The 26,765-nt window shown below is 41.5% G+C and overlaps 2 protein-coding genes across 6 annotated transcripts in view; both read left to right on the top strand.

Moving 5' to 3' along the window:
• The window catches only part of mtf2 (metal response element binding transcription factor 2), a 10,603-nt gene extending 2,610 nt beyond the window's left edge, over nt 1-7,993 (top strand). The window contains exons 5-16 of one of the 3 annotated variants that reach the window (XM_020616070.1): nt 528-628; nt 838-998; nt 1,120-1,215; nt 2,856-2,924; nt 3,139-3,262; nt 3,649-3,716; nt 3,817-3,987; nt 4,159-4,209; nt 4,375-4,489; nt 4,715-4,773; nt 5,021-5,122; nt 5,639-7,993. In XM_020616070.1, coding sequence (XP_020471726.1) covers nt 528-628; nt 838-998; nt 1,120-1,215; nt 2,856-2,924; nt 3,139-3,262; nt 3,649-3,716; nt 3,817-3,987; nt 4,159-4,209; nt 4,375-4,489; nt 4,715-4,773; nt 5,021-5,122; nt 5,639-6,014 — 1,493 coding nt within the window. In that variant the 3' untranslated portion in view covers nt 6,015-7,993. Of the gene's footprint in view, nt 1-527; nt 629-825; nt 999-1,119; nt 1,216-2,855; nt 2,925-3,138; nt 3,263-3,648; nt 3,717-3,816; nt 3,988-4,158; nt 4,210-4,374; nt 4,490-4,714; nt 4,774-5,020; nt 5,123-5,638 lie in introns of all 3 variants that reach the window. The other 2 variants (XM_020616069.1, XM_020616071.1) reach the window with 2 other exon arrangements.
• Nucleotides 7,994-8,191: 198 nt separating this feature from the next.
• Nucleotides 8,192-26,231, top strand: ccdc18 (coiled-coil domain containing 18). Of its 3 annotated transcripts, none has more exons than XM_020616175.1 (26): nt 8,192-8,673; nt 8,815-9,013; nt 9,379-9,540; nt 10,413-10,519; nt 10,877-11,005; nt 11,202-11,298; nt 11,419-11,540; nt 13,083-13,371; nt 13,608-13,695; nt 14,324-14,541; nt 14,655-14,765; nt 14,885-15,016; nt 15,323-15,457; nt 15,615-15,692; nt 15,815-15,931; nt 16,194-16,361; nt 18,298-18,440; nt 19,643-19,806; nt 19,932-20,145; nt 21,093-21,192; nt 21,316-21,453; nt 21,813-21,941; nt 22,250-22,384; nt 23,053-23,496; nt 23,582-24,311; nt 25,930-26,231. In XM_020616175.1, the coding sequence occupies exons 2-26, from the start codon at nt 8,957-8,959 to the stop codon at nt 25,989-25,991; spliced, it is 4,269 nt and encodes a 1,422-aa protein (XP_020471831.1). In that variant the 5' UTR covers nt 8,192-8,673; nt 8,815-8,956; the 3' UTR covers nt 25,992-26,231. The 3 variants fall into 3 exon arrangements, with proteins under 3 accessions (XP_020471831.1, XP_020471830.1, XP_020471832.1); XM_020616174.1 differs by having other exon boundaries at nt 22,247-22,384; XM_020616176.1 differs by having other exon boundaries at nt 22,247-22,384; nt 23,582-24,347.
• Nucleotides 26,232-26,765: the final 534 nt, after the last annotated feature.

The following is a 26,765-nucleotide window of genomic DNA, read 5'->3' as shown; positions in this document are numbered from 1 at the left end:
TGTATGTATATGTGTGTGTGTGTGTGTGTGTGTGTGTGTGTGTGTGTGTGTATATGTATGTGTATGTGTGTGTGTGTATGTGTATGTGTGTGTGTGTGTGTGTATATATGTGTATATGTATGTGTGTGTGTGTATATGTGTGTGTGTGTGTATATATGTGTATATGTATGTGTGTGTGTGTATATATGTGTATATGTATGTGTGTGTGTGTATATATGTGTATATGTATGTGTGTGTGTGTATATGTGTGTGTGTGTGTATATATGTGTATATGTGTGTGTGTATATATGTGTATATGTATGTGTGTGTATATATATATGTGTATATGTATGTGTGTGTGTACATACATGCACACACCTAACATTGACCAAAACAGCTTGTCTTATACATTACTTTTATGTAAACAGCCATACTTGTTCATTCTTTATGCATCTACCCCTTGGACACTTCTCTTGTTAGTAGGATATATGTATTTTTTAAGAAAACAATCCAGTAGATGGCAACTGCATGTTCTTGTTGTATTGTAGGATACCATCAGCTGTGTCACTCCCCCGTCATAGATGCCTCTGTCATTGACTCAGATGACAAGTGGCTCTGCTCAGAGTGTGAGCTTTCTTCTATGCCTAAGGTACAGCTTTTGCTTTGTGTATAAGTACATAAGATCCTTAGTTGAATGCAAAGGTTATTTGACTAGATGAGTGTGTTTTTACCTGACAGATATCCAATGTATTTGCTCTGCTTTAGCTGTAAAGTAAAATAGAGAAAAGAAACTTACAAGATAATATATGTGTCTGGTTTTGTGTTGGGGTAAACATGTTTTATCAGTCTGGTTTTCAGATGGGAGGTGCACACAGGAGAGGGACATCTGCTAAAGGCTTTCTGCAGCAGCACATGGAGTTGCACCTGTCCTTCCCCTATGCCCTGGACAAACTGGTGTGGGACCCGGGCCACAAGACTAATATTCAGCAGTGTTACTGTTATTGTGGGGGACCAGGAGAGTGAGTATCATGTTATACACTTTAAAGTAACAATAAGAATTCACAATTTTCTGCTTGCATATGAGTTTAAGAACCTTAATATGACCGTACTGTTAACTACTCTCTGTGTTTGACCCTCTAGTTGGTACCTAAAGATGCTGCAGTGTAACAGGTGTCAGCAGTGGTTCCATGAGGCCTGCCTCCATTGCTTGCAGATGCCCATGCTTTATGGAGATAGGTGCTAATACCACTATTCAAAACTATATGTTCCACAGTTTGGAGTGTTTATATCATGGTTGTTGAGAAGGCTTCTGATTGGCTGGTTAAACCATAGTTTAACCATCTTTTTAAAGTGGTACATGAAGTACAACAGTACATGAGCTTTATGTTGCATTACAAATGAATTCTTACCAGGGAAACCAACCAAAAATGACCAGAAATTAAAATGACTGAAAACAACTTTTAAAAAATGAGTGATGGCTTTGACAATTGGGTGCATGTATGAGGACACATTATCTTGAATAATTGCTTGTGTAATGTAGGGCTGTACCCGACTAAGGATTTTGTCAGTCGACTCTTCAGTGCAACTATTCGACTATTTGTTCAACTGTCAGAAAATCGACTGGCGTGAATTTCAGTGATGATTTTGACCACGTTACATCAGTTTTGAAAGGAAAAATAGTGACAGGAACATATTCCCAAGCATTTAAAAATCTGTCGATGATGCAACAGTTAAATTGTGACCTATTTAAATTGACGATGTATAATGTCGGGCTGCTATATGGATTTGTCGGAATAACACGACAGGCAGCACATTTGTATTTCTGCTGAAACAGTGCTCTTATAGGCTAGTTTTTCTTCTGAGACGTGGTTATAGCCTAGTTTACCAACATGTTTACACTTTTTCTGTCAGTTAACCACAACACATGTTGTTACAGAGCATTAGATGTGTGTCAGCTTGCACTGTGAATGATTTCTCTTATTTATAATTCCTCATTGAAATGGTTTCCCTGCGCATTTTTGTTAGCTTCCTAGTCCCATTCAGATGGATGCATGTCGGGGAAACAGTCGGTAAACGGCTGTGCATTGCACTTTAACGGAAATGAATAAACAAACTGGACTTGCATAACATTAGGCTATGTAAAACCAGCCACATCTTTGTGACCATTAAAGTATTTTCTCTTGTAAATCTAGACCACAATGGTTGAAAAAAAAAAATTCAAATGAATTACAAATCTCACCTTTTATGTGGCTTTTCCTATTAGGTTTTGTTGTCCTTTTCTCCTCGTTCTGCAATTCGCTAATTAGATCCAACCTTATTGTAATGCACATTGGCTGACAAACAACAAAATATAATAAAATAAAAACAAAAGTTTGACTAGAAGAGTTGAGTCAAATGACAGGTCTCTTGACTAATAACTCGACTATTAGGGGGAACCCCTAGCGTCATATAGTCATGGGCATATTTACCTGTGGAGAGATTTCAAAACAGCCCTTCAAATCTGAGACAGTTGGCAATAAAAAGATCGGCCTAAATTCCAGTAAAGAGGTGTAAGAGACTCAATGATAGTTGCAGAAAGCCATTGATTTCAGTTATTTTGTCCAAAGTGTGTGCAAACAAATATTAAGCTGAGGGTGTCAATAATTCTGCCCAGTCCATTTTTGGAGTTCTGTGTGGCATGTATTAGATTTTTTTTTTCTTTTCCTCTGCTTTTTTGTGTTGTTCCAGAAGTAAACACGAGAATACCAAAGAACTGAATGACTGTATGTCTTCTCTGAAACCATGAAACACTGCACCAAAAGTTACCCTTTGGTCTCAAATCACTTTGAAGAGAAATAAGGCCCGCTGATAAGATAACGTGTTTTTTTCACTTTCAGGTTTTATCTGTTTGTATGCTCCGTTTGCAATGGTGGACCTGAGTACATCAGCCGATTGCCTCTCAGATGGTGAGTGAATTGCAAGATGTATGTTCAACTTTGACACAGATAAAGACTTTCTTTAAAGCGGCATATTGGTTAAGTATACAAGCTTGTGCTTGTGGATATTAAAATTTTATCCACATCAGCCAGCCATCAGTCCTGCATTTGCAGTTCTATTATTTTCTTTTTTTTTATGAACCAGTACAAAAAAAAGAAAACTGCTTTTACTAACATGTTTCAGGGAGGATGTTGCACACTTGAGCCTGTACAACTTGAGTGTGATCCACAAGAAGAAGTACTTTGACTCAGAGATGGCCTTGATGGCTTATATCAACAACAACTGGGAGCTGCTGCAGCTCGGAGAGGTAAGAGGACAAGTTGGCAACTTTGATTTGTATTTGCTGATGGCCAGTTGTGAACACACACTTGTGTATTCTGCAAAGTCATACTCATTTCTTTGTGCAGCTTAATGCTTATTTTAAATCAAAGAAGGCCTGTCTTTCATTTGGCACATAGTGTAAGGAATTAAACTGTAACGCATCACCTGTTTCTGCGGTATGCACCAGCTAAGTCCATCAATACATCCAAAGTTGAATGGAGGCCAGAGAACCACAACTACTAGATGGTTAATTATTTCTAATGCAAATTGTCAAAGTGGGTTTTGAAACCATATGGTGTTGATTTTCTTGAACATTTACTTTTTTCCCCGTTGCATCCTGACTTTGGTAACCTCCCCTCGCCCTGTCTGCAGCTCGCCAACACTCCCAGATCAGAGCGGTATGAACATATTCTGGAGGCATTAAACAACAACAGGAGCTTGTGAGCTATTTTTTTTTACCATTTAATTGTTTATGATATTAATGTTAGCCTTAGAGTGTTCAACTGACTCCTTGTGTTTTTACCCCCATGTCTCTGCCAGGTTTATGTCAGGTAAGGAAGTCAAGAAAAAGAAGCACTTGTTTGGCCTGAGGATCCGCTTCCCTCCTTCTCCGCCCAACTCTGATGAGCCAACTAGCAGAGTGATGGAGAGGGCTTCACATGAAATCACCATCAAAGGCTGCAAGTCCACCAAAGCCCTGTTTGGCACAGGGTAGGATGTGAAATTTATATTTGAAGGTTTGAAGTCAAATGTCTTGAAATGTCTGGGTGGGTCATCACCCAGAAAAAAAGATTTTAGTTATGAATAGCATGTTGGCTAATACAGTGCCACAGAGTGAGTGAACCAAAAATTCAAAAATGCTAACTCAGTTCTGGGTTTTAGGACTCAATACTTTGGGAATCGATTTGGCTCTGATACTCAACATTCGTCAATGTAAGCTCCAGATTTTGCAAACCACTTGTGTTGAGCCGATGACATAAAGTGATAGAACCTGCAACAAGCAGTTTTAATATTGTCCTGCACCTTGTAAATTGTTTCATAATGCCTGACTGCTCAACGGTTTTATTGTTTATGAAACTGTTGTTATTGTTGCTCTAGAACTTGTAGTACTTTAACCAATGGCTCAGAGAAGAAGAAGAGAAAGAGGAAGCAAGGAGCTCGTTCTCTGGAGACTCTGGCTAAACCACAACGCTCCAATGAACTCTTGTCCCAGGTGTGCGAGTGTGTGCACGCATTTGTATGTATGTCTCAGTGGGTGTGAACTAGGTGTGTACATAACTGTTGAGAGGGGAGGGTATTGTTGCATTATACTGTACAGGTCTTAGCTCTCACAGCCATTCTTGTGAGAAAATTGTAATATCTACTGGAGATGTTAAGAAACTCTGACAAGGAAACCCGCTAAGAAGTGCTAACGGTGTTCATGTTTGTTTTTTAACAGCAAATAAGAAAGCCTCTACCATTAGACCCCCATACATTGGATCACTTAACCTCTATCAAGTAAGTGAGCATTTGTGGTGCAAAATGTAATCCTAAGCGGTCCGGACCATTCCATTTTGTAGTGGCGAAGCTGCTGTACAGTTAGGGATTTCTATCATTTCTACTGTCAGTTTGATTACTCGAAAACTTAATTTTCTGTTCAGTGGTTTCAGCAGTGTGTGCAGTGACTGGATGTCTCTGTGGTTTCTTTCTCAGTGCTTAGTAACTTCTATTATCCTGTTTCATTTTCCCATCCCTCCAACACCAGGAATGACAGGACTCTGCTGTCCTCGCTTACCTCAGACCTGGAATCCATAGGAGGCCTGAGCACCTCAGAAACTACCTCAACTAGCATTTCAAGACAGTCCAGGTAAGCTTGCTCTGCAACTGCAAATTTACCCTTTTCTTTCTTTGACATCCGTGGCTGTAGAGACTGTCATACTGTTTGTCTGTTGGTTGGTCTGTCACTGTGATTCTGATTCAGATATCTAACAGCTATGAAGGGGTTGCCATAAGATTTTGTTCAGACAGTTGTGGTCCTCAGAAGATGAACCCTAATGACTCTAAGGATTGCCTGACTGTTCCTCTAGTGCCACCTTGAGGTTGACATTTGTGGTTTTGAGTCACATTTCAAAACTATTGGATAGATATAAGATTTGGTACAGAAATGCTTGTTCACACAGGATGAGAGGAACATCAAAGTTATTTTTGAAAATGGTAATACATATGAGCTTGACATCTGCATGCTGATGATTTGCCACTGTGCCTAAGTGCAGTCTCAGAGCTTATAGCATGTAGTCTAGTTTTTTTGTAATTCCCCTGTGTACGTCTCTCAAAATTAAAATCTGTTTTTTGACTTCCTTTTTTCCTATCAAACATCCTCTAGCCTCTGTAGCTCCAGCAAGACACGCACAGCAGCCTGCAACATGCCTGTTTCCTCTCCACCCTTAAAAAGGAAACGCGGGCGGCCACGACGGGCCCTGCAGTCCCCCAACCCGGAGATCCCCCCTCCCAGCCACACAGACCCAAACCCCTCAGCTACAGAGATGCTGAACGCCCTCCCAGGGCTTCACTCAGCAGACATACTTCATGGCATGGACCCCAACAGCCAGCTCTCCCACCTCAAGAGCTCCATCAGCAGCTATTTCGGAGCAGCAGGGCGCCTGGCTTGTGGAGAAAAATACAAAGTCCTGGCCCGACGGGTCACCCTCGATGGCAAGGTGCAGTACCTGGTGGAGTGGGAGGGAGTCACTGCCTCCTAGGCTTGTCACTCTCACCGTCATCACTTCTAACTTCTAATCAGCAGCTATAAGTGAACTGCTTTTCAAAGCATTAATTGATATATGCCTTTGTTTAGTTTAGACAGGAACACGTTTTTCCTATTAAGCTTCCTGTAAAGCCTGCTGGTTCTGTGCAGTCCAAGGTGATTATAGCACAATTAAACATGTTATTTTCCTCATTTAAATATTATAAAGACGAGGTAATGTTGTTATACTACGCCACACTTGTGTTATTCTGCTTTTAACTTTTGTTATCTGCTTTGAATGTTTACAGAGAACCCCGTTAATTCAGGGGCAAGTGCACTGCACCTGTATGCTTTCAGTGAACTGGTATTGTGCTTGATAGATTTTTTTTGTTTTTAAAACAAGTTATAAGCTTTTTATTTCCAGACCAACTAAGTATGAACCTGTACGTTATTTGAAAGAATTTAGTTGATCGGGCATTTAAATGGTGAAAGCTGGAGGATCAGAGACAAGAGTTTATTCAAGCAGCAAGGAGTTACATGTGTTTGGTTAGCATTTATTTTCTTACCAAATTTGATAAATAACAACATGTCTCTTTACATCAATGTCCCCTCCTTCTGTAGTCTCAGCTGTGAGTAAGTCTTGTTGCCTTTGGCAGACATATCCTTCAGTTCTGTTTGGAAAGTGGACTCATTTGTGAGCAGTTCAAGTGGAACTCGGAACAAAGGGCTGCTGTGCTGCTGCAAATGTTGATTGTTTTATACGTAATTATACTACATTTATTAATACATTTTATACTTGTACTTTCATGTACGCCTTTTCTCTTCCAACAAGGTAGGGGTCTGATTGTCTTCTTTTTTTTTATTATGTATTGCATAGTTTAAATGATATCCAACATCTCATTTTAAGCAGATGCATTGAGCTATCTCAGCCCCTCTTAAGACAGCATTTATCATTTAGGTCATCACTCCCAGTGGATTAGATTTGAGCATGAGATTCATAAAAATAACATCCCAAAATGAACTTCAGCATATAAATAATGAACCCATTGAACACATCCTTTAAAACATTTTAATTTGAAATTGATAAAAATGACTGAAATCTTTTAGTCTATTTAGTTTTGTCTGGTGGTTATTGACAGAATAAAGTGCTTTACAAGGTGAATATTGTATAACCAGTTCCCATATCCAGTGTTCTGAATTGTTTTGCTTTTTTGTGCTGCCTATGCAAGTTAGTTTTGATAAATGTATTCTTCGGTCACACAGTTGAACCATATGGCATGACAAGCAGGAACATCAGCATTATCATGGATTTTTGACTCAGGCATTCAATTTTTCATGCGACAGGTGTACCAAAATATCTACTTTAAAAATGCACTTGGATTTTGCTTTTATAGTCAGGTTCACCTTTGTAGCCTACACACTCAGGATATGCCCCAAACCTTCACTGTATTGCATAGGCCAGCATTTGCATCTTGACAGGAGGTTTTCTTGTAAGTTATTTGTTTTGGTCAATATTTCTATCAGGTCCTTCATTTCTCACATCACTTTGGGCCATTGGGTCATGTGTGTATTTTTATTTTATTTTTTTTGAGAAGAAAAAGTCCACTTTTACTGCTACTCTTTGTTTAAACTGAGTCAAAACAGTCACTGGAAAACTAATATGCTGAATGTCATTGCAAGTGGTAAATATTCAGTTAGTATATTGCTGTCTCTTTTTTTGAGATGTTTTTGTTAAAGTGGACAGACCTTCTGGACACTGATACCTCTTCATTGTATGGATGTGGTGAGTGCATTTTGAAACTTCTCTCTGTTCAGTCAGTGTCTGAGCCTACCTGTTGCTACCACTGGCTTCTGCAGCCAAAGAATAACATGTAACGTCTGATTTGTCTTTTGGGATTCTTCTTAATTACATTTTTACACACCTTTTATATAGGTTGACGTGTTACTTCAGAATCTGTTTTGTTAAAAAAATGCAAATAAAAGCAGTTGTTTTGAACGGTCGTGTCGCGCTCTAGATGGTGAACTGTTAGCTGTAAATAATGTTTCAACGCCCCACACGCCATTAATGTTAGCAGTGTCCGTGAACGCGCCGCTGTTCGCGGCCACTGTCATTGACACCAGTATCTACCAATCATTTCACACACTGCTTCATCTTGTCCAATCACAAAGCACGTTGTTAGAATGTGGCCGGAGACAAATTACAAATTGTTCGTTCTACTTGTCACTATCCTTGGAGTATCTAGTATTCAGCTAGAAGTGACATGTTTGTATGCTTTCATACCGACAGTACAACAGTGTTAATACTTCACTCAAAACAAACGTCGCCTGACCGGTCGTTTGGTAGCTTGTACTCTTAAAAATAACGATAACATTAACTGGCTAGTCACCTGTTGATAAAGCGAGCATCTTTGTTTACATTTAGCGAACGTAGTTATTTAAGTTAGTTTACCTTTATTTGCGTTAGTCACCGCCTAAAACGTAACGGTATCTTGATGAATGAGTTGTCTTATGTACCTTTCTGACTGTTCACTTAAGTTGGAACAACTAAAAGCTGGAGTCCAACATGCATTCATCATTATTCTAACGTTAATATTTGAGAACGAAGGGAGATTAACGAGATGTGGCGAGTTTGAGGAATCTATTTCGAGAGTCTGAACTGAGGGACAGAAACTGAGGTGAGCACATGAACACGACTGTCAACACTACGTTCACAGAGTACACCTGCAGCCACCAGCTGAGGACTTAACGAGTTAGTGAGTTAGTAAAATGCTGTATCTGTCCTTTCTGTCATCCTCTCTTGATTTTCTCCCCCACAGCCCTTTGTACAGTCAGCCAGAGGGTCATGGTGATGGATGTGTGCAGAACAATCCTGATCACCTGACCTTGCAACACCTGCAGTTTCCTGATGTTCCTCTGTCCCAGCGAGGTTGCATCTGCCAGGAAGGGCCTCTCAGTGGGATGGCTGAGAGACGTCCTGTCGCTGGCAATCTCAGCTCCTCTTCCTCCAGCTCTAGGGTGAGAGAGAAGAGAGACACACTGTACAGGCTACTTGCACCATTTCCCAAAAAATATAAATGGACCATCTTTGTCATTCAAATTACAGAATGTATTTGCATACATTTTTTCATCAGTAACAACACATGAGATGATCTTATCACAGTCAGCTTTAAAGGATATAAATGTGATCTGTTCAGAAGTCTTTGTATGGGAAAGGGAAATCAGATTTAATGTTTCCACCATCATTTTACAGTAAGATGTAAATGTAAAACAAATTACCTTTATGCAGAGATACTGGGTAGTAATCAGGGCCAGTGTAATGTCACAACTAAAATGTAAATTTAGAAAAAAAAAAACCACATCTGTGATATTGTTCCTTTAAGTCTGCTTCAGTCAAAGCCAGGTCAGTAGAGATGGAGCCTGTTTCCTCAAGGAAGAAGGTGGGCTGTGTGCGTCAGGAGAACGCCTGTCTCACCATGCAGGATGAGCAACTAAACGATGGCCTGGATGCTGTTCAGTATGAACTGGCTACTTCCAAGACTCGGGTATTACAATCATCCTTACACAGATTGTTCATTTGAGTAATTTCACACTGTATTTTGTGTATCATCTTTGTGTGCTGCAAATTTAATTGTTTTGTTGAGACGTTGGCAAAAGAGAATGTTCTAGTCTGTTGCTTCTTCACTTGAATGCCACAGCAATGAAATAACAATAATAAATATTAAAAATTTGTGATATAAGTGCATATTATATTGGATACATACAGTCCAGGCCATATGTATTTGGTAGTGATGGAGAAACTGAGCTTTCTGAAGCAATGAACAAAATACAGCAGTTGTGTTAAAAATAGTTCACTGGGTCAGAGCATTTTACAGCCAAAAAAAATGGTGACCTCTGCTGGCCAAGTTCATGTAATTATATTTGTATGGATGATGAGACCGTAACAAAAGGTAGAGTCAGGATGCAAGCGGTCTTTATGCTTTTGCTATTATTTTGTTTAATACTGCTTGCATTATGAGAACAGATTACGTTTAAACAGACTAAAACTCTGTTTTTAAGTAAAATGGCAGAATGAGGAGCACATCTAGCATAACTCTTTGATATGAGTGTGACATAATAAAGCTTTATTTCTGATGGTCATGTGGCATCTTGCCTTGATACTTCTGGCCTGGCCTCTGGGTATCGTGTTGCTATACGCACTATATTTCCCACACAGGTTTTTCTACATTGATATAAACCTGAGACTTGTTACAGTATTGTGATGACCCCTGGGTGTGGATTGTTACAGTATCTTAATGAAGTACTTATTTTATTTCAAACTGAATATGCTGAGGCACAGAGCCTGAAGAATAAAAAATGTGTACCTGTACAAATACGTATGGTCTGGACTCTAAACTTTGTGTGTTTTCTTTTTCAGGTCCACCTCAGAGGCCCCAGGTTTGGGGTTAAAAGCAATGTGGCTATAATGAGTGAACGAATTTGTGAACTTGAAGCAGAACTGGAGACTCAAGCCATAGAACTAAAGTATGTAACTCCATGACCTCAACTTCTGCAGATGTCATTGTAATGTGGAAATTGCATGTCTCTTTATGTACACTGGATACTGAATTGGTGTTAAGATTATGTAATGCATCACAGCGCGCAGTCAGCTCCTTATAATACTAGAATTCTCTGTAGAGTTTTGGTGCCACTCCTGTTGTCAGTGCCTATAGTACTAATGAAGGCTTAATATTGACTTTGATTAATTGATCTTACCCTATTCAGGAATAAGTGGTATAGACAATGGATGGATAATTTACCTTTACATTTTTTTAATTATTAAAACTGTTGCACTAACCTCTAGTTGAACCTAGTATTATTGTCCTTGTCTGTTGTTTCCAGGGCAGTGGAGCTGAGGGCTGAGTGTAGCCGGGAAGCAGCAGCCCACAGTGACATAGTAGTGGCCAATCTGACTGAAGAGCTGGTTGCTCTCAGAGAGGAGCTGGACAACAAGACAGCACTAGGGAAACGGTAAAGAATTATTCTGAGCTTGACAGTTTATAGTTCATTGCAGTTTTTCTACCAAGGGTACTAGCTTAAAAAGGATATGAAGCTGATTTGTGACAATGACTGGGCCTCCTGGATTGTAAGCAGGTGTTTTGTGTCTGATTTACCTGATGGAGTTATTGTTTAGTACTTACTGTATGTTCCACCTCATCCCTTACAGGGCTGAGCAACAAAGGAACCAAGCGCTTCAAAATGCTGAGCAACTCAAAGAAGCTTTCAAAGATTACAAGGCCACAATTTCCATTAAGCTTCAAAGGGTGAATTTAATTAATGATTTAATAATTAAAATATTTAATTATGATATGATGTTTAATTTTATTTAACTCATTTTAGTTGCTTGTTGATGCCAAAAATGTGTTTTTGTTTGTATTTTTAAGGTGCTGGAGAGTGAGAGCAAACTAAAAGACAGTCTTATTGAGTGTGACAGAGAAAAAGAAGAGCTGGAGATGAAGTGCACTGTGTTGAACAGAGAGAAGGCAGAACAGAGCCAGACAATAAGGTACATGTGTGAGGTGGATTATCTCAGTTCATCTTTCTCTCCATAGCGTTCTCAGTATTTCTATGAATCAGAATCAGAATCAGCTTTATTGGCCAGGTGTGACGGACACACAAGGAATTTGACTCTGGTACATCGGCTCTCAATGTGCAAACAGTAAACCAGCATAAGGCTGTGTAATATAACAAAATAAGCAGTATTAACAGTAACACTGACGGCAACAAACAGTGCAAACAATGCAGAATAAACAGTATAAACAGATGGTAAACAATGCAGACAACAAAGGAATATTCATTGAAATGAGATAAATAGGAATAAAACAGAGTACTTAAGAACTACAGACCTGCACGAGTCTGTATAATCTGTAAAATGTATATTTACAGGTATTGCACTGAGGGTTATTGTCTAATCATACTGTCGTGGGTTAAGTGTTCATCAGGGTGACAGCCTGGGGGAAGAAACTGTCCCTGTCCCTGGTTGTCTTGGTGCACAGTGACCTGTAACGCCATCCAGAGGGGAGGAGTTCAAACAGATTCTGTCCAGGGTGTGAGGGGTCTGCAGTGATCCTCTCTGCCCTCCTTTTGACCTGTGAGGTGTTCAGGTCCTCCATGGAGGGCAGGCTCACACCAGTGATCTTTTCTGCAGTCCTCACTGTCCACTGAAGTCTGTACTTGTCCTGTTTGGTTGCTGAGCCAAACCAGACAGTGATGGAGGTGCTGTAGGGCTCTGCTGCTGATACAGTGCTGTCAAGTATGGTAAGGGGGGTGAGATGGGGGGCTCTTCATGAAGTCCACTGTCATCTCCACTGTTTGGAGCGTGTTCAGCTCCAGGTTGTTGCGGCTACACCACAGGACCAGCTGCTCAACCTCCTGTCTGTAGCCTGACTCGTCGCCATCTTGGATGAGACCAATGACCATTGTATCATCTGCAAACTTTAGGAGCTTGACAGAGGGGTCCTTTGAGATGCAGGTGTTGGCGTAGAGTGAAAACAGCAGAGGGGAGAGCACACATCCCTGGGGGGGGCGCCTGTGCTTATTGTCCGGGTGCTGGATGTGGTTTTCCCCAGCCTCACCTGCTGCTCCCTGTCTGTCAGAAAGCTAGTAATCCACTGACAGGTGGGGGCAGGCACAGTGAGCTGGGTCAGTTTGGAGTGGAGGATGTCTGGGATGATGGTGTTGAACGCCAAGCTGAAGTCCACAAAGAGGGCCCGTGCATACGTCCCTGGGGAGTCGAGGTGTTGCAGGATGTAATGCAGTGCCATGTTCACTGCTTCGTCATTGACCTGTTTGCCCGGTAGGCAAATTGCAGGGGGTCCAGCAGGGGGTCATCTATGTCCTTGAGGTGGGCCGACACCAGTCTTTCAAAGCACTTCATAACTACAGATGTCAGGGCGACAGGTCTGTAGTTGTTCAGTCCAGCATGTAGAAACAGAAGTACATTTGAGGATGTCTAAATTATCATTATTTGTTAAATTATCCAAAGGAAAGTACATTTTTGCTGGTTAACATGTGTAATCCCTGATCTTTCTCCCTGTCTGCCTTGTAGCCAGCTGAGGGAGGAGGTGAGGCAGGCCAAGTGTTTGATTACTCAGCGCTCAGACCTCCAGGCTCAGCTGGAGGAGGCTGAAGGACGGGCACTGCATCTGGAAGGGCAGCTTGTGGAGCGGGGAGCGGAGTGCAGGGAGCTGGCCTCTCTGCGCAGGGAGCTGGAAAACCTGCGGGGTCTGAGCCAGAGCCAGGAGCAGAGGGTGGCCCAGAGCCACAGAGATGCTCAGCAGTGCCAAGTGGAGCTAGCCAGCCTGGAAGCCATACTGGCCCTACTGCATCTACGAGAGGTGGCAAGACATTGCTACATGCATTAACATTGTTGTTTGGTTTCCCATGTCTCATGATTTTGAGTCTCATAGTTTTAGACCCAAGGGATTGTTACATCATTCGTTTATTTGTTTGCTAAACATGGGTTTGGTGCCACAGCAACTGTCCCAAGCATGTTTCCATATTTATCACTGATCTTGCACAGAGGATGATGTGTTTTCATAACATTTGACAAATATGTTTTTTTTACCTTCAGGGTACTGTGGGGCCACTTTGTGCCAGGCCCTGCACACTGCCCCCAGTGGACTACTCTGGGACTGCGCACCTACTCAAGCTAAAGCCTGGTATTCATTCATTCAACCTTTATTTATTCAGGGTTGTCCTGTGAGAGCTCTTTCACTCTCTTTTGCATGGACACCCTGTTTACACAAGATAAAACAATTTCACAAGCAAAACAAATATTTGACAGTGAAGTCAAACTATACATTCAGATAAGATGATAAGAGTCATAAAACCAAGATACATCAAACCAGATACACCCTAGAATACATCAAAACAACAACAATAGAATAAGGTAAAAACAAGATACACTAGTCTACAATTTATACGATGATTCTTGCCAAAAAGTGCAAGAATGAGTAGTCGGAGATTCAGTTAAAACTTTAAAATCATGCACAAGAGTGGTCAATAAGAGACTCGGTTATAACTTTAAAATCCTCTAGAGATACCAGCTCACAAACCTCTAGTGTAATTCATTACATTTTATGTTATCGGTGAATTTCAACAGAGCTTTTATTTAATACTTCTCTTGCAATTGCCATGTAATTATTTTCCATATATTTGTTTTCTTAGAGAAAATGCTTTTGGATTATTGAAACTTGATTTAGTTGGAATGAGACCCGTTCTTTTTCTTTTCCTGTAAGGAATTGAAGCATCCCAGTCTTTTTTCTTCTTGTTGCTCAATCCCTGCAGGTGAAGGATACCAGCAGCTGCTGCGAGTGCTGCAGTCTGCAGAGGCTGAGCGAGCTAAACAGAACAGCTTGGTCGAGCGCCTTCAGGAGCGTCTGAGCAGAGCCCAGGAGGAGATCTCTTCGCTGCAGAGCTCCATGGCCCAGAGAGCTTCCCACTACCAGAGCCTCCACATGGAGCTGCTGGACAAAGTCAGCCAAGCCACTAACACAGAGAAAGAGGTAGCTTCTTTCTTTTTTACCAAGCTTGATACCATTATCAGTTATCACCATTGTTGCTCTTACAAGCTATTTAATTTCATTTAGTTTTTTTTGGAATCTATGTTTCACCTCAGTTGAAGAGAAAAAGTGCACGTGTGGCTGCACTTGAGAAACAGTTACAGGAGAAAACGTCAGCCTACAGTCAGGCTGCACTGAAGAACACTGAACTGGAGAATCAGCTACTGGTACAGTACATAACTCACACACTGTGCCATACAGGCATGAAGAGCAGGCGAGTTCTGCTCAATTTGTCTTGGACGTCAACACCTTAAATACATGTCATCCTTCATTTATTTGATTACAGGAGAAGACCAGCACTCTTCAGCATTACCAGTCACTGATGACCAAAAAGCAGAGAGACTACCAGCAGTCATTGGACAAGTCTAAAAAATCACATTCTGAACAATGGATGGAGCAGCAGCACAGAATAGAAATGGTGATCTACAGCTTTCTCTGACTCACTTTGTCTCCTGTGAACCTTCACACTGTAACTGTGCCACACCACCATGTCACTGTTCAGCCCATTGTATTTCCATTCAGCCAACTTTTGTTTCATCAATGACAGAGTCATTAATGTCAAGTATGATTTAAGTTCACTTGTACTTGGATGTCATCGGAGATGGAGAGAATTTGTATCTGTTGGTAAAACAACAGAGGCTGTGACCATATATTTCCAACAGCAGAGCTTTGTCTTAAGTAGAATTACTAGAACATGTATGACTGCTCTCTCTCTCTCCTGCAGTTGCAGCTGTCTGTAGAAGAGGGTCAGTCTCGGGTGTTGGAGATGGAGCAGGAGCTTAGTTTACGTCAGAGGGAACGCGATGAGGCACAGAAAACAGTTCTCCTGCTGCAGACCTCAGTGGACCACCTCACACAGGTCAGGATCAAAGCAGTACATCTCTTTACCTTCACAGAGGAAAACACAGAAGCCATTTCAGACTTAAGCTAAAGAGACAATAACTCTAATTCAACCCAGTTTTATACTGCATTTTTTTTACAGTGAAGGAACAATTTTGATTTTGATGTAATTTCAGGAGAAGCAGATTGTAGAGAGACACAACGAGGAGCTGCTACAGAGTTTGAAAGAGCAGGCTACTCAGTCTGCCAGCAAGGTTTGTACAAAGAATGGCTTACCACTGTCAGACACAACGAGCCATCGAGATTTAATTGTGGAAAAACATGTTCCAGCAAAACCACTAGTCTGCCCCATCCATGACTTCTGTGTGTCCATAAGGTGTGTGAACTACAGTCGTGTCTGTCAGCATGCAGAGAAGAACTGAAGTCATACCTGCAGCAGATGGAGGAGGTGAAAAAGAACTATGAGAGCGAGCTGCAGATGAACAATGACAAGGTACTGTGTTGCATATACTGTCGTGGTCTTTGAAACGCCATGTTTCCCTCACTTGCGTCTTTTCCTTGCATCTTTGTCCCCCTCATGTAAGATGTGAGGAAAAGATGCAAGGAGAGAGGAACCGAGGAAACGCGTTGTAACTGACATGAGACTTCTTACCTCTTTAGAGTTTCTGTGCCTGTCTTTTATCTTGCTTGTTCTTTTACAGTTTATGCAAAGTTCCTTTCTCAGGCTTATCTTGCTCCTTTTCCTCCCTCGTTAGGTTGCCTCTCTGCAACAGAAGCTTCACAGTGCAAGTCTGGTTTGTCAGAGCTCCAGTGAGCAGAACCTACAGCTGCAGCTCTCTCTCCAGCAGCAGACGACCATGCTGACTGAGAGCACAGTCCGCATCTCTGAACTGGAGGAGAGCCAGAGCCAGCTGCAGAAACAGGTAAGCTAGAAGCAGTCAAAGGCTTTCTCAGTATACAGAAAATCGTGGAGTGTTTTTGATTTTGAGTTCTTCTTTATATTTTGTATCCAATTTAATGACTCTAACAGGACTTCATTTCTATTGTTGAACTATATTATTGTTAAAAACATCTGAACTCAGTGACCAATGTACATTATTTCTCATTTTCAAACAATTATAACAAAGATTCAAATGGAATCTTTTGAAAAGGATGAATGAAAAAAGTTTAATCTACAGATCGACCTCATCATCAGTGAGCCTTGGACGTTGGTTCACTGTGTGTCCTTCCTTAGACACTGTTGGTAGGTACTGACCACTGCAGACCAAGAACACCCACCAAGACCTGCGGTCTGGGAGAAGCTCTGACCCAGTTATCAGCCATCACAGTTTGGCCCTTGTCAGAGTCACTCAGATCCTTATGTCTGCCCATATTTGCTGCTTCCAACACATCAACTTCGAGGACTGAATGTTCACTTGCTGCCTAATACACCCCACACACTGACAGGTGCCACTTTAACAGATAGTCAGTGTTATTCACTTCACCTGCCAGTGGTCATAATGTTATGGGTGGTTGATATATTCATTTGTCTTAATACAGAAGATAAAATAACTACATGGATATTTATGGAAGCAATGTTATCTGATACAGTAAGTTGAGTAAGTGGTATTTTCAAGTGAACAACTTAACATGTGATCCAGGGCCAGATTAACAAGCTATGGGCAAAAAAGAACTGGTGACACCCCTATTGACAGTCTCTTCACTTTCTGTGAACTGTGCTTCTACTAAATTAGTTATTAATATACATTTAGTTAGGAATATATAGTAAACATGTAAGCATGGTGTAATAAATAGTATAGTAACAGAAAGGCCCTTAAAACCAGACCCTGGTAATATTGCAGTTCTGTTTGCAGGCACATTGTGTGTCACTGGTGTATTACCAAATACATTATTCATTAATCAGTTACTTCTAATGCCCTCACAGTGAGCCTGAAGTCTTTAGGTGTCCTAAATGTCTAGCCCAGTTTGCCTGGTTGGTAATCCAGCCTTGGTTTGGAGAACTGTTTTGTCTTTTCTTCCTCCCTGTATTCGTCGGACACGGTGTGTTACATGTTGAGCAGCTTTGCACAACACTCCCTTCCTTAATCTAAGTTAATGCATTGCTGAACTGGTTTTCAGATTTGTGGTTAAATTCATTAATAATTCTTGGAAATGGTGTTTGTCGGTTAGAAGGAGCATCAGCAGAGTGAACACTGTGCTTCCTCTTTAGGCGCCAGTTGCTTTCGTTATGCTGTTGTTTTTCCCTGTTTAGGTTGAGTCAATCCACTGCAGTGCATTTGTTTTCAGGTATTTCACTTCCTTAAAAGAGGCTTCTTATTAGCAAGGTTTGAGCATTTTTGTTGAAGCTTTACATTCCCTTAGCAAACCATGAAGTGGGGAAGACACACTGAAGAGTGACTGTAGGCCGACGTGCAGATTTGCACAGACTTGTGGAAAATCTGTATCATTGGCTAAGGAAAACATCAGTCTGAGCTTGTGATTTCATTTGTAGTTCAGCTCACTTTAGCTGCTTGCTCTGTTTTCTGTCCTAAAAAGACAGCACAGTCTGTTCTCCATTCAGGGAACAGGGCTGCACAGGGACAGTAACATAAGCCTCTGTGTGGACATGAAGGTCTGAACTGCATACAAACAAGAACAACAAATGGCCTGTAGGGATTGATTGTCAACAAGTTGAGTTTTCCTTGTTTTGAGTAGCAGGTCAGATCCACTCTACAAGATAAATTTGTTCTCAAATAAAATGTATTTCTGGGCCACGGTTTCTTTAGTATCGTTTTTTTGGTCCCTGTGATCTCTCCAGATTTATAATGTAGTACTGATCATGAAATAAATATTGTTTGTTTTTATTGCATCTGTCTGCAGGTGGCCAGTCTGGAGCAGCAGCTGGAACGATCCCGGGCCTCTCTACAGGATGCGGTGAGGACCAGAGAGCAGGAGGCTCAGGAGAAAGACAAAAACCTGCAGGAGATGAACCAGCAGAACACCAAACTCTCAGAGTCTGTCACGTAAGAGCATCTCTACACACGGGGACTTCAGACGCACTTTAGACACTGAAGAACAGATGAAATAGAAAATTCAAGTTAAGAGATAATGAAAGTGGGAATTTTCAATCAGATGATTTTTGTGGCTTTTAACTCATTAAGACCGCAATGCTATAAACAAGATTGTATTCAACACCAGATATTTTGAAATTACATTAGTTCCACTTTTTAGAAGGTATATTTAGGGTTGGGTTCTTGGAAATTTGGAACCAGTTCTCAATACCCAACCCTAGGTATATCGTGTTTTTTTTTTTTTTTTTTTTTCTGCAGGCATCACAAAGCATAGGATATTAACTGGACAGGACATGGAAGACAAAACAATGGATGCGTGATATTTACAAAAGAACATAGGAATATAAGTGTGTAAAATGAGTGTACAAGAGGTTTTTACGCAGCGTGTGCATGTGAGGGTGTGTTGTGTGGGTGTATTAAACTCTATTCAGTCTGGAAATGAGAGGATACAGTATAAGGTAAAGGAAGAAACAGAGAAAATGGTAGGCTATGAGTAGGTGTGGGGGAGAGAAAACAAAGAACATTTGTTGATAATGCAAAGCCTTTATCAAACCTATAGTGATGCTGTTTAATGCAGTTTATATGGAACTTTTGTTTATGACAAAGCCGTTTTTCAAGTGTGCTGCTCTTGACCTGCAGCAAAGAAAACCAACCCCCTCCAGAGTTTGTGAGAAAGTCTTATGATTACACCACATCCCATTTGTCTTTAGTCACGAAGCAGCCCTCCCTGTCTGTGCATGTGTGTGTGTATATAAATGGGGGTATCACTTGAGAGAGAGAAGCCTGATGATAGTGATTTCAGTCTGCAGGGCTTCTGTTTATCTCCACTTTGGTGAAGTTGTTATCAGATCCAAAGCTGGTTCTTAAATGTGCCATCAAAAGGCTTCATGTAGCTTCTCTGATTGTTCTGAAGGCTGTTCCTCCTCTCTCAATTTGCTCTAAGACTATGATGGAAGCCCTGCTCACGTTAAGGTGGGGAGGCATATGTGTTACATGTTGCATATCCCCTAGCTGTACACAGAATGCAGTGTTTTTTTTCTATTGCACACCCTCCTCCAAACAACTTTGTTTGCTTTCTTTCTCTGTTTTTTTTTATGTTTCTCGAAAATTGTACTGATTATAGCCATATGTGTATTCTCTCCTCCTCTTTGCAGCCATCTGTCTTTAGAGAATGCAAAGTGTCAAGGCGAGCTAGTGTCTAAAGAGTCAGAGCTGCAGCGTCTGCGGAGGGAAGTCACTGTCCAGACTTCTCAGGTCAGCCGAATGGAGGAAAGTCTGCAACACATAAGAAGTCAGCTCGACAGCAAGAATAACATGGGTACAATGCCATTTTGTAATCTGCATAGTACAGTGTGCTTGAATGTCAGTTTTTTCCCCAGTCCTCATGTGACAGTTTCACACTTATAACTTGATTTTAGTCTTAATTATTCTTGTCCTTCACAGTCGTGGATCTGGAAGAGAAGCTCCATCGCTGCGAGGCAGACCGGCTCAACTGCGTCCAGCGGGTTCAGACTCTGGAGGAACAGTTGCAGGCAGTGCGGGAAGAGTTGGCCAATACTCTGGAGCAGCTACAGAAGCTCAGGGATGTTCTGCAGAGAACTCAGACCATCGCAGATGAGCGGCAAGCTTCTGTGGAAAAACTGGATGTCCAGCTTAGGTGAGGATGCTCTCTTGAAATATTCTTCTGCACACATGGACAAGGAATCAGCCTCAGCTGGAGAAAATGTCTATGTGCCGTTGCTCAGATAAGATCCTCCACTGTATCCAAATCGCCTGTGTTTGAAACACTGTCCATGTTGTTCATGTGCATCATAAACACATTAAAAGACACACACACAGTCAATGATCCTGCTGTGGTTCTAGTGTCTGACTTAGTTTCACACTCTCCAGATGATGTTGTGTACGCTCAGATGAAATTGTGACATTTATTTATTTTTATTGAGGAAATTCCCTTTTTGTTTGTTTATTTATTTTCCTTATTATTCAAAGTATAAGCTGTGCAATGTGTCATGTAACTGGATTGTTATGTAATTTATTTAAAACTGACAGATAAAACTACATGTCAGTCACATGCATTATGTAACACGCTGTCTGCAGCTCTTGCACATCAAGTAGTCAAATGGGCATGCACTCATGGTTGACTGAATAATTTTAAGAAAGAACAGGCAAGACAGCATTCTTTGTGTCTCGGTTTAGTAATCGGGTCTTGATCTAGCCTTTCCAGTGTTTTTGTCTTTCAGAGCCCAGTGAGCTCATGTTAGCTTTACTAGCAGGGACTTGCCTGACAGAAAGTGCTCTTTAAAGAAGAGCATAGCTGTTGTAATAAGTTGTCATGATCTAGGTTAAAGTCCTGAGCCCCTTTGCACACACGAAAGGCACTGATATGAACAACAAATCAACAATAAACTCTTATACAGAAAGCCTTTAAATCATGTTCCCTGTATTTGGCTGTGCAAGAATCGCACAGTTATTTCTGCGATTAAGCAGACAGATGCCGTTTCTTCAGGGTGTTTGTTCTTTCCTCTGTGTGGTTTTTACAAATGTCGATTAGATATCTAATCATCTGTTCAATCAAAGTTTGCGTGTGTATGTATGACTTCACAGTGAGACCCAGAGGGAGTTGGAGGAGAGAACTCATGAGGTCTTAGACATGGACCGTGCACTGAAAGAGAGACAGGGGGAGCTCCAACAGCGAGCACAGCTGGTACAACACGCACACATATTTGATGCATATTTTATTTGATTTGCAGAATGTGTTCTGCTGACATCTTTCTCCACACTTTGTCAGTTTTTAATTTCCATTTCTCTCCGGTCGTCCTGTCTTCAGCTGGGCCAGCTGGATGTGGCCATCAGAGAGCACAAGCAGGAAATGGAGAGGAAGGTGGAGTCTCTGCAAAAGAGCCTAGATGCCAGAGAGAGAGAGCTGAAAGATGCACAGCAGGAGCTCACCAACAGAAACATGAAGGTCAGGAGGAGTTGCAGAATAAAATATACAAGATATTCAGAAACGACTTCCTTCTGCATATTCATCAGTGCATGTGAGCGTGAAAAGAAACAAATGGATGAGATCTTAATAAATTCACTTTGCTTAAATATTAAAAAAATCTGATACAATTATACAGTAAATTATTTATTTAGCTGAGTCTCATTGATACAAATAGGGTGGCCAAAAAAATAGAAACGAGTGTCAGTATAATGCAATGCAGTCTGAACACAAGCTGGACATTGTCGCCTTCATTGCAGGACTGTTGGATTAGACTGACTTAGTTTTAGCTAGGTATAGGTAAAAAACTGACTGTGTGTGTGTGTTTATGTGTGCATTAGGAGTCCCAGGAGCTCAACCAGCAGCTGCATATGTGTCAGCAGAAACTAAAGACTGTGCTGCAAGACCTTGAAGAAAGTCAATGTCATTGTGAGGCTTTGACCCGAGAACTGGATGCCACCAAAGAAACGGTAAAGTCAGAGTACTTTTTTTTTTTTAATTGCTTATATCAAAATTATTCCATACAAAATGTGGTAGCAGAAGTGAGTCTTGAGGTGCCCTTTTATTCACTTAGTCAAGGCTATAGGTTGTGTTGAGTTTTGTCTTGTAGATATTGTGTGATTAACAAAGAAAAATACATTTTAGATGCAAATTGTTTTAGCAGTGATTCCCAAACCATCTCATCTATTGTGAGATCCTGTGACTTCTGTAGGGTAAATAAAAGAATGAATGACTTGTTGAAATGATATTTTCACTCTGCTGTGTGTCTCTGCAGCAGGTCCAGCTGTGTGAGGTGGAACAGCAGCTGTCTCTGAAGGAGGCACACTGGCTGCAGTCGGAGGCCAGGCTGCAGAGCATGGTCACATCTTTAGAGCAGGAGCTGGAACTGGAGAGGGAGCAGCACAGTAAGGAGGTACACTAACCACTGAGGCTTCAAAACTGGGCTCATTGTCACTAATACATTACACCCATCTGTTCTAATAGGAACAACAGTTGGGAAGTAGTCAAGACTAGACCTTAGACTTTGACTGAGTGGGTTTTGTTTTACTAGAACTTAAATGACTGATGAATGCTGTTGTGCAGTCTTACTATAACTCCACTCCATGATGTTACTGATAAAGCTATAGTTTGACTTGGTGTCATCACACTGTTATCACAGTATCACATGCTACCTCATGTGTCAGCGTGAGTTTGTCTTTCTTCATTTGTGTAATAAATGTAATGTGGGTTTGGTTCTCCCTTTACACCTGTTTCTGTCTGTTCTTTTCCTCTTTTTTGACTTGTGACTTCCTTATTTCTTCCATTTTCAGTTCTGTTTTCTTGTCACCTCGTCTCTCTCACGCGCAGCTGATAACATCATAGACCCAGCTGTTATTTTGCATAATGCTGTTTGTTAACTCTTTGTCCTGTTTGGTTTTATTAGATATTATTAGAGCAGTGTACTAAAAGTTAGTCAAATAACATAAAGCCAGTCCACAGAGTTGAAGCTCATACCAGCTGGGATTGTTCTAACCTTGCTGTAATGAAAGTTGCTTGTAAAAACAAGTCTCCCTCATCAGTCTGTTTTCCCTTCCTCCCCAGCTGGAGTCCCTGCAGCAGACTCGAGGCCAGCTCCTCAAAGTCTCTGAGCAGATCTCCTCCACCATGCGCTCCTCCCAGGAGCAGCTCGCTGCTAAACTTCAGCAGTGCCAAAACCAGCTAGAACAAGCCAAAGCCCAGTGTGATCAGACCAAAGCTCAGCTGGACCAGACTAAGACTGAGTTGAGTCACACCCGGAACCAAGCCAGTCACCTCCAAATGCAGTTGGAGCAGAGCCAAAGCCAGCTCCGTCAGAGTCAAACCCAGCTGGAGCAGAGCAGGAATCTGTATGAGCAGACCAGTGCCCAGAACAGTCACCTCCATGCCCAGCTTGAGCAGCTCAGTACCCAGTTGAATCAAGCCAGAGTCCAGGCCGCCCAGCTTCAGGCTCAGCTAAATGCCTCCACAAAGTCCATGGAGACCTCCAATGAGTCCCTGCTCATCAAGGTGAAGTTTTAGCAGTGTGAGCACGATGAAAGTTACATAATAGAAGTTCTTGTAAATATTTTATCAGTGTTCGTTCCTCCTGTAGGAGTCCGAGGTGACTCGTCTCCAAGCCAGGATCTCCAGCCTGGAGCGAGCTGCTGATCGCCAGAATTTGTACAATCACACCCTCGCTCTTCCTGCGCTACACAAATTCACACAATCCTCAGAGTGCTCGTCTTCTGCCCACTCCCCTCCTTCCTCCCCTAAGAAGCATCAAACTGTCTGCTCTGCTCTACACTCTCACTCAACTCGCCTCCACTCCCCAACACGCAGACAAACTTGTTCATCACCCCCTGTTCACACACACCTCCAGCTCACCTCAGGCTCTCACCTGCCTGAGAGCCATCAAACTCACGACTGGCTGAAGACCAGTAGCACGGACTCCTCCCTGGAGCTCCTGAGCCTTAAAGCCACACTCAGGGAAGCTCTGAGCGAGCAGTCATGGGAGTCGTCCACCCCCTCCATGTCCCCTTTCCCACACACATTGGACTACAGCTGGCAGGGCCTCAGTGCTGCGGAGGCCACAGCAACCTCTGACCTCTCCTTCAACCCCCTTACATACATGGTAGACAAACAACATGAAGGAAGCCCCAACATGGAGGCTACCTCGATGGAGGAGGGAGGCAGTGAGTGGCTGAAGGAGTCGAGGAGGGAGTCTCAGTGCACCCTGGTGGGTGAGGAGGAGGAGGTGGACTTGAGTTCACTGACGGGGATGCTGAAGTTTGTTAATCAGACATTAGCCATGCAGGAGGACCTTTCTTTACAAAGTTCCACAGGTTTGTCAAAGACCTGACACAGTCCTCGCACTACAGGTAACAACCTCACTCATGTCTGTAAAGAAAATCATTAGTTGCAAACCTACAATGGTCATAAAGAGTAGTAATTCACAGTAATTATCCAAATATGCTTACAGTCAACTAAACTGAAATGCGTCAGAGGCACTGTCTTAAAACACATGTATACTCACCATTATATTGGTTCAGCCTCTAATTTGGTTCCACTCTGTATGTGTTTAATGGTAAAAACTGCATAACAGGCTGGACATCAGATCCCAGGTCTGCAGGCTTTACCATGCAATAATGATGTAATGGTATATGTTTGATGTACATTTACATTTAGGGGAGAGATAATCAGCTAGATGCTGCTGTAGGTGCCACTTGAGTTTAAAGCCCCTGAAAAATTGGTGTCAAATGTTCTCACTAACACAGCACTCAGAGAGTGCAGACCTCCGCCAAGGTGGATCGCTGTTCCCGTAATGCCATTACCCCTAAAAACAATATTCCCATCATAGTTTGACCCTTATAATATAACAACATTGTTTAAAATCGGAGCTTCCACTCATTTCTGTCTCTGTTCAACAACTGGCAAGACAAATCCAAGATAATACCCATAGCCTACCTAATGACCGAAGTGGCTGGTGTGTTGTTCATTGTAGGCAGTAGAGCTGCTCAGCTAGTGGCCTACAGATTTCCTGGCTAACTTTGATCAGTCCAGGAAATCTTTCTGCATTTATGTACAGGTACTGCCACCAGACAAAAGCATCTCTACTCAGGTCAGTGTTGATTCTCAGAAGCATGTACTGTGTGTTCTGAACTTTAGCAGAAAGCTACAGCAGTGTTCTCTGCGGTCTCCTCTTCCAATCTGCACACATCTTCACATTCTGCACTATTATTAAATTATTAACATTGATTAATGAATTAATCATTAATATCATTACTAGTTTGAAAGTTATTCAAGAAAGCAATATTTCAGTAATGGCATTTTTCTTCAGGATGTAGCTCAGTAGCTTTTTAAGACATGTCAAGTCTGTTGACACCCTGTTGAGTCAGATAGAATTTGATCTTAGTTGCAAGTCTATAGCATTATTTGTTGCCTCCCGGTAGCGAGTTTTCTCTGAGTGCTCTAGGCAGAATTAAAAGCAAAAATATGGAAATTGGACCTATCTCACAATGGTGAAGAATTCTTAAAAAGCACTAAAACCTAATGGATTGTTTTGTGGGCCATACCCTACCTCTCCAATGATATTTCATCAAAATCTGAGGAGGTAATAATACAAGTTAAAGGTGTGAAAGAAACCATACTTGGTTATTCAGTAAGACATGAACTCTCAGAAACTCACTGGCAACATAAACACCCTCATAAATGTTGCTAAACCCTGATTGGTGAATACATACATGACATCTTTTTCAAGTTTAGCCCCATGCACATTAACCCACAGCAAAATTCCCCAGACTGCTTTTAACAGGAAATGATGTATTTCTAGGACTGTGTCATTCAGAATAAGAAGCTAACAAAGTGTTTTCAGGGCCTTTTCAGTTTGGACCGTATATTAAGGTGTTTAATGTTGAGAAGGCTGCATCTCTGTGTCACTCATCATGTTTATTTGTCTTTTAGAGGGATGTCAAGGAGACATGAGGAAGAAGAGCGATGTACATTGTTGTCATCCTTGTGTGTAATATTGTCCTACATTCATGAGCATCTCTCATTACGTCTGTCCTCTAGGTGTGTTATTGAAATCAAGCTCCAATGTTGTCTTCCAGGGAAAATCTAAATTATCAGTCCGGTTTAGGTAACTTCTAGTTTTCCAGTCGGTGATGTTGTTTCATATAAATGTAGCATTTGCATTTCATGTTTTTCTAACAACTATTTATGCATTTCAACACAATTTTAAATAAGCAAATAAAATGTTTTTTAAATGAAGTGCTTTGCCTTTCTTTACATATATTGTGTTTTGTTTGTCTGCCACTGTGATTCCTACATGTTCTGCACAGAAACGTGAAACCCTGCTTTCACTAACATCTGTTTGGATGTTCACACGCTGCTGGCGACCATGGGGTCATGTTACCAAAACAAGCGGCAGCTTCCACGAGAGGAATTTTTGGCTCAGGTTCACAGAGGGGGGTCACAGTAAATCTAATACAGACCCAGGCTGGTTAAACTGGATTTGGCATTCTCATGTGGTTACATAAGAGGAATGTCAGAACTATTTACGGGATGGTTTTCAGAAAAGTTGTATTCCTTTGGGCTTTTTTTACTCCTCAGATTAAGTGCTAGTAAGGAAGCACATCTTTTGTTTGCTTACTGTGTGTAACACTGTCCTGTTGCTGATCATAATAAACAAATGTGTGTACCTGCACAAGAACAGCTGTCTTTCACACTGATGGATTGAGCCAGACACTGTTTGAAGCTACTGTTTTTAGCTTTTCTCTTTTAAAACTAAGATCTAGGGG

The sequence above is a fragment of the Monopterus albus genome, unplaced genomic scaffold, assembly GCF_001952655.1.
Source record: "Monopterus albus unplaced genomic scaffold, M_albus_1.0 scaffold172.1, whole genome shotgun sequence".
NCBI lineage: Eukaryota > Metazoa > Chordata > Actinopteri > Synbranchiformes > Synbranchidae > Monopterus > Monopterus albus.
This window is presented reverse-complemented; position numbering and strand designations above follow the sequence as displayed.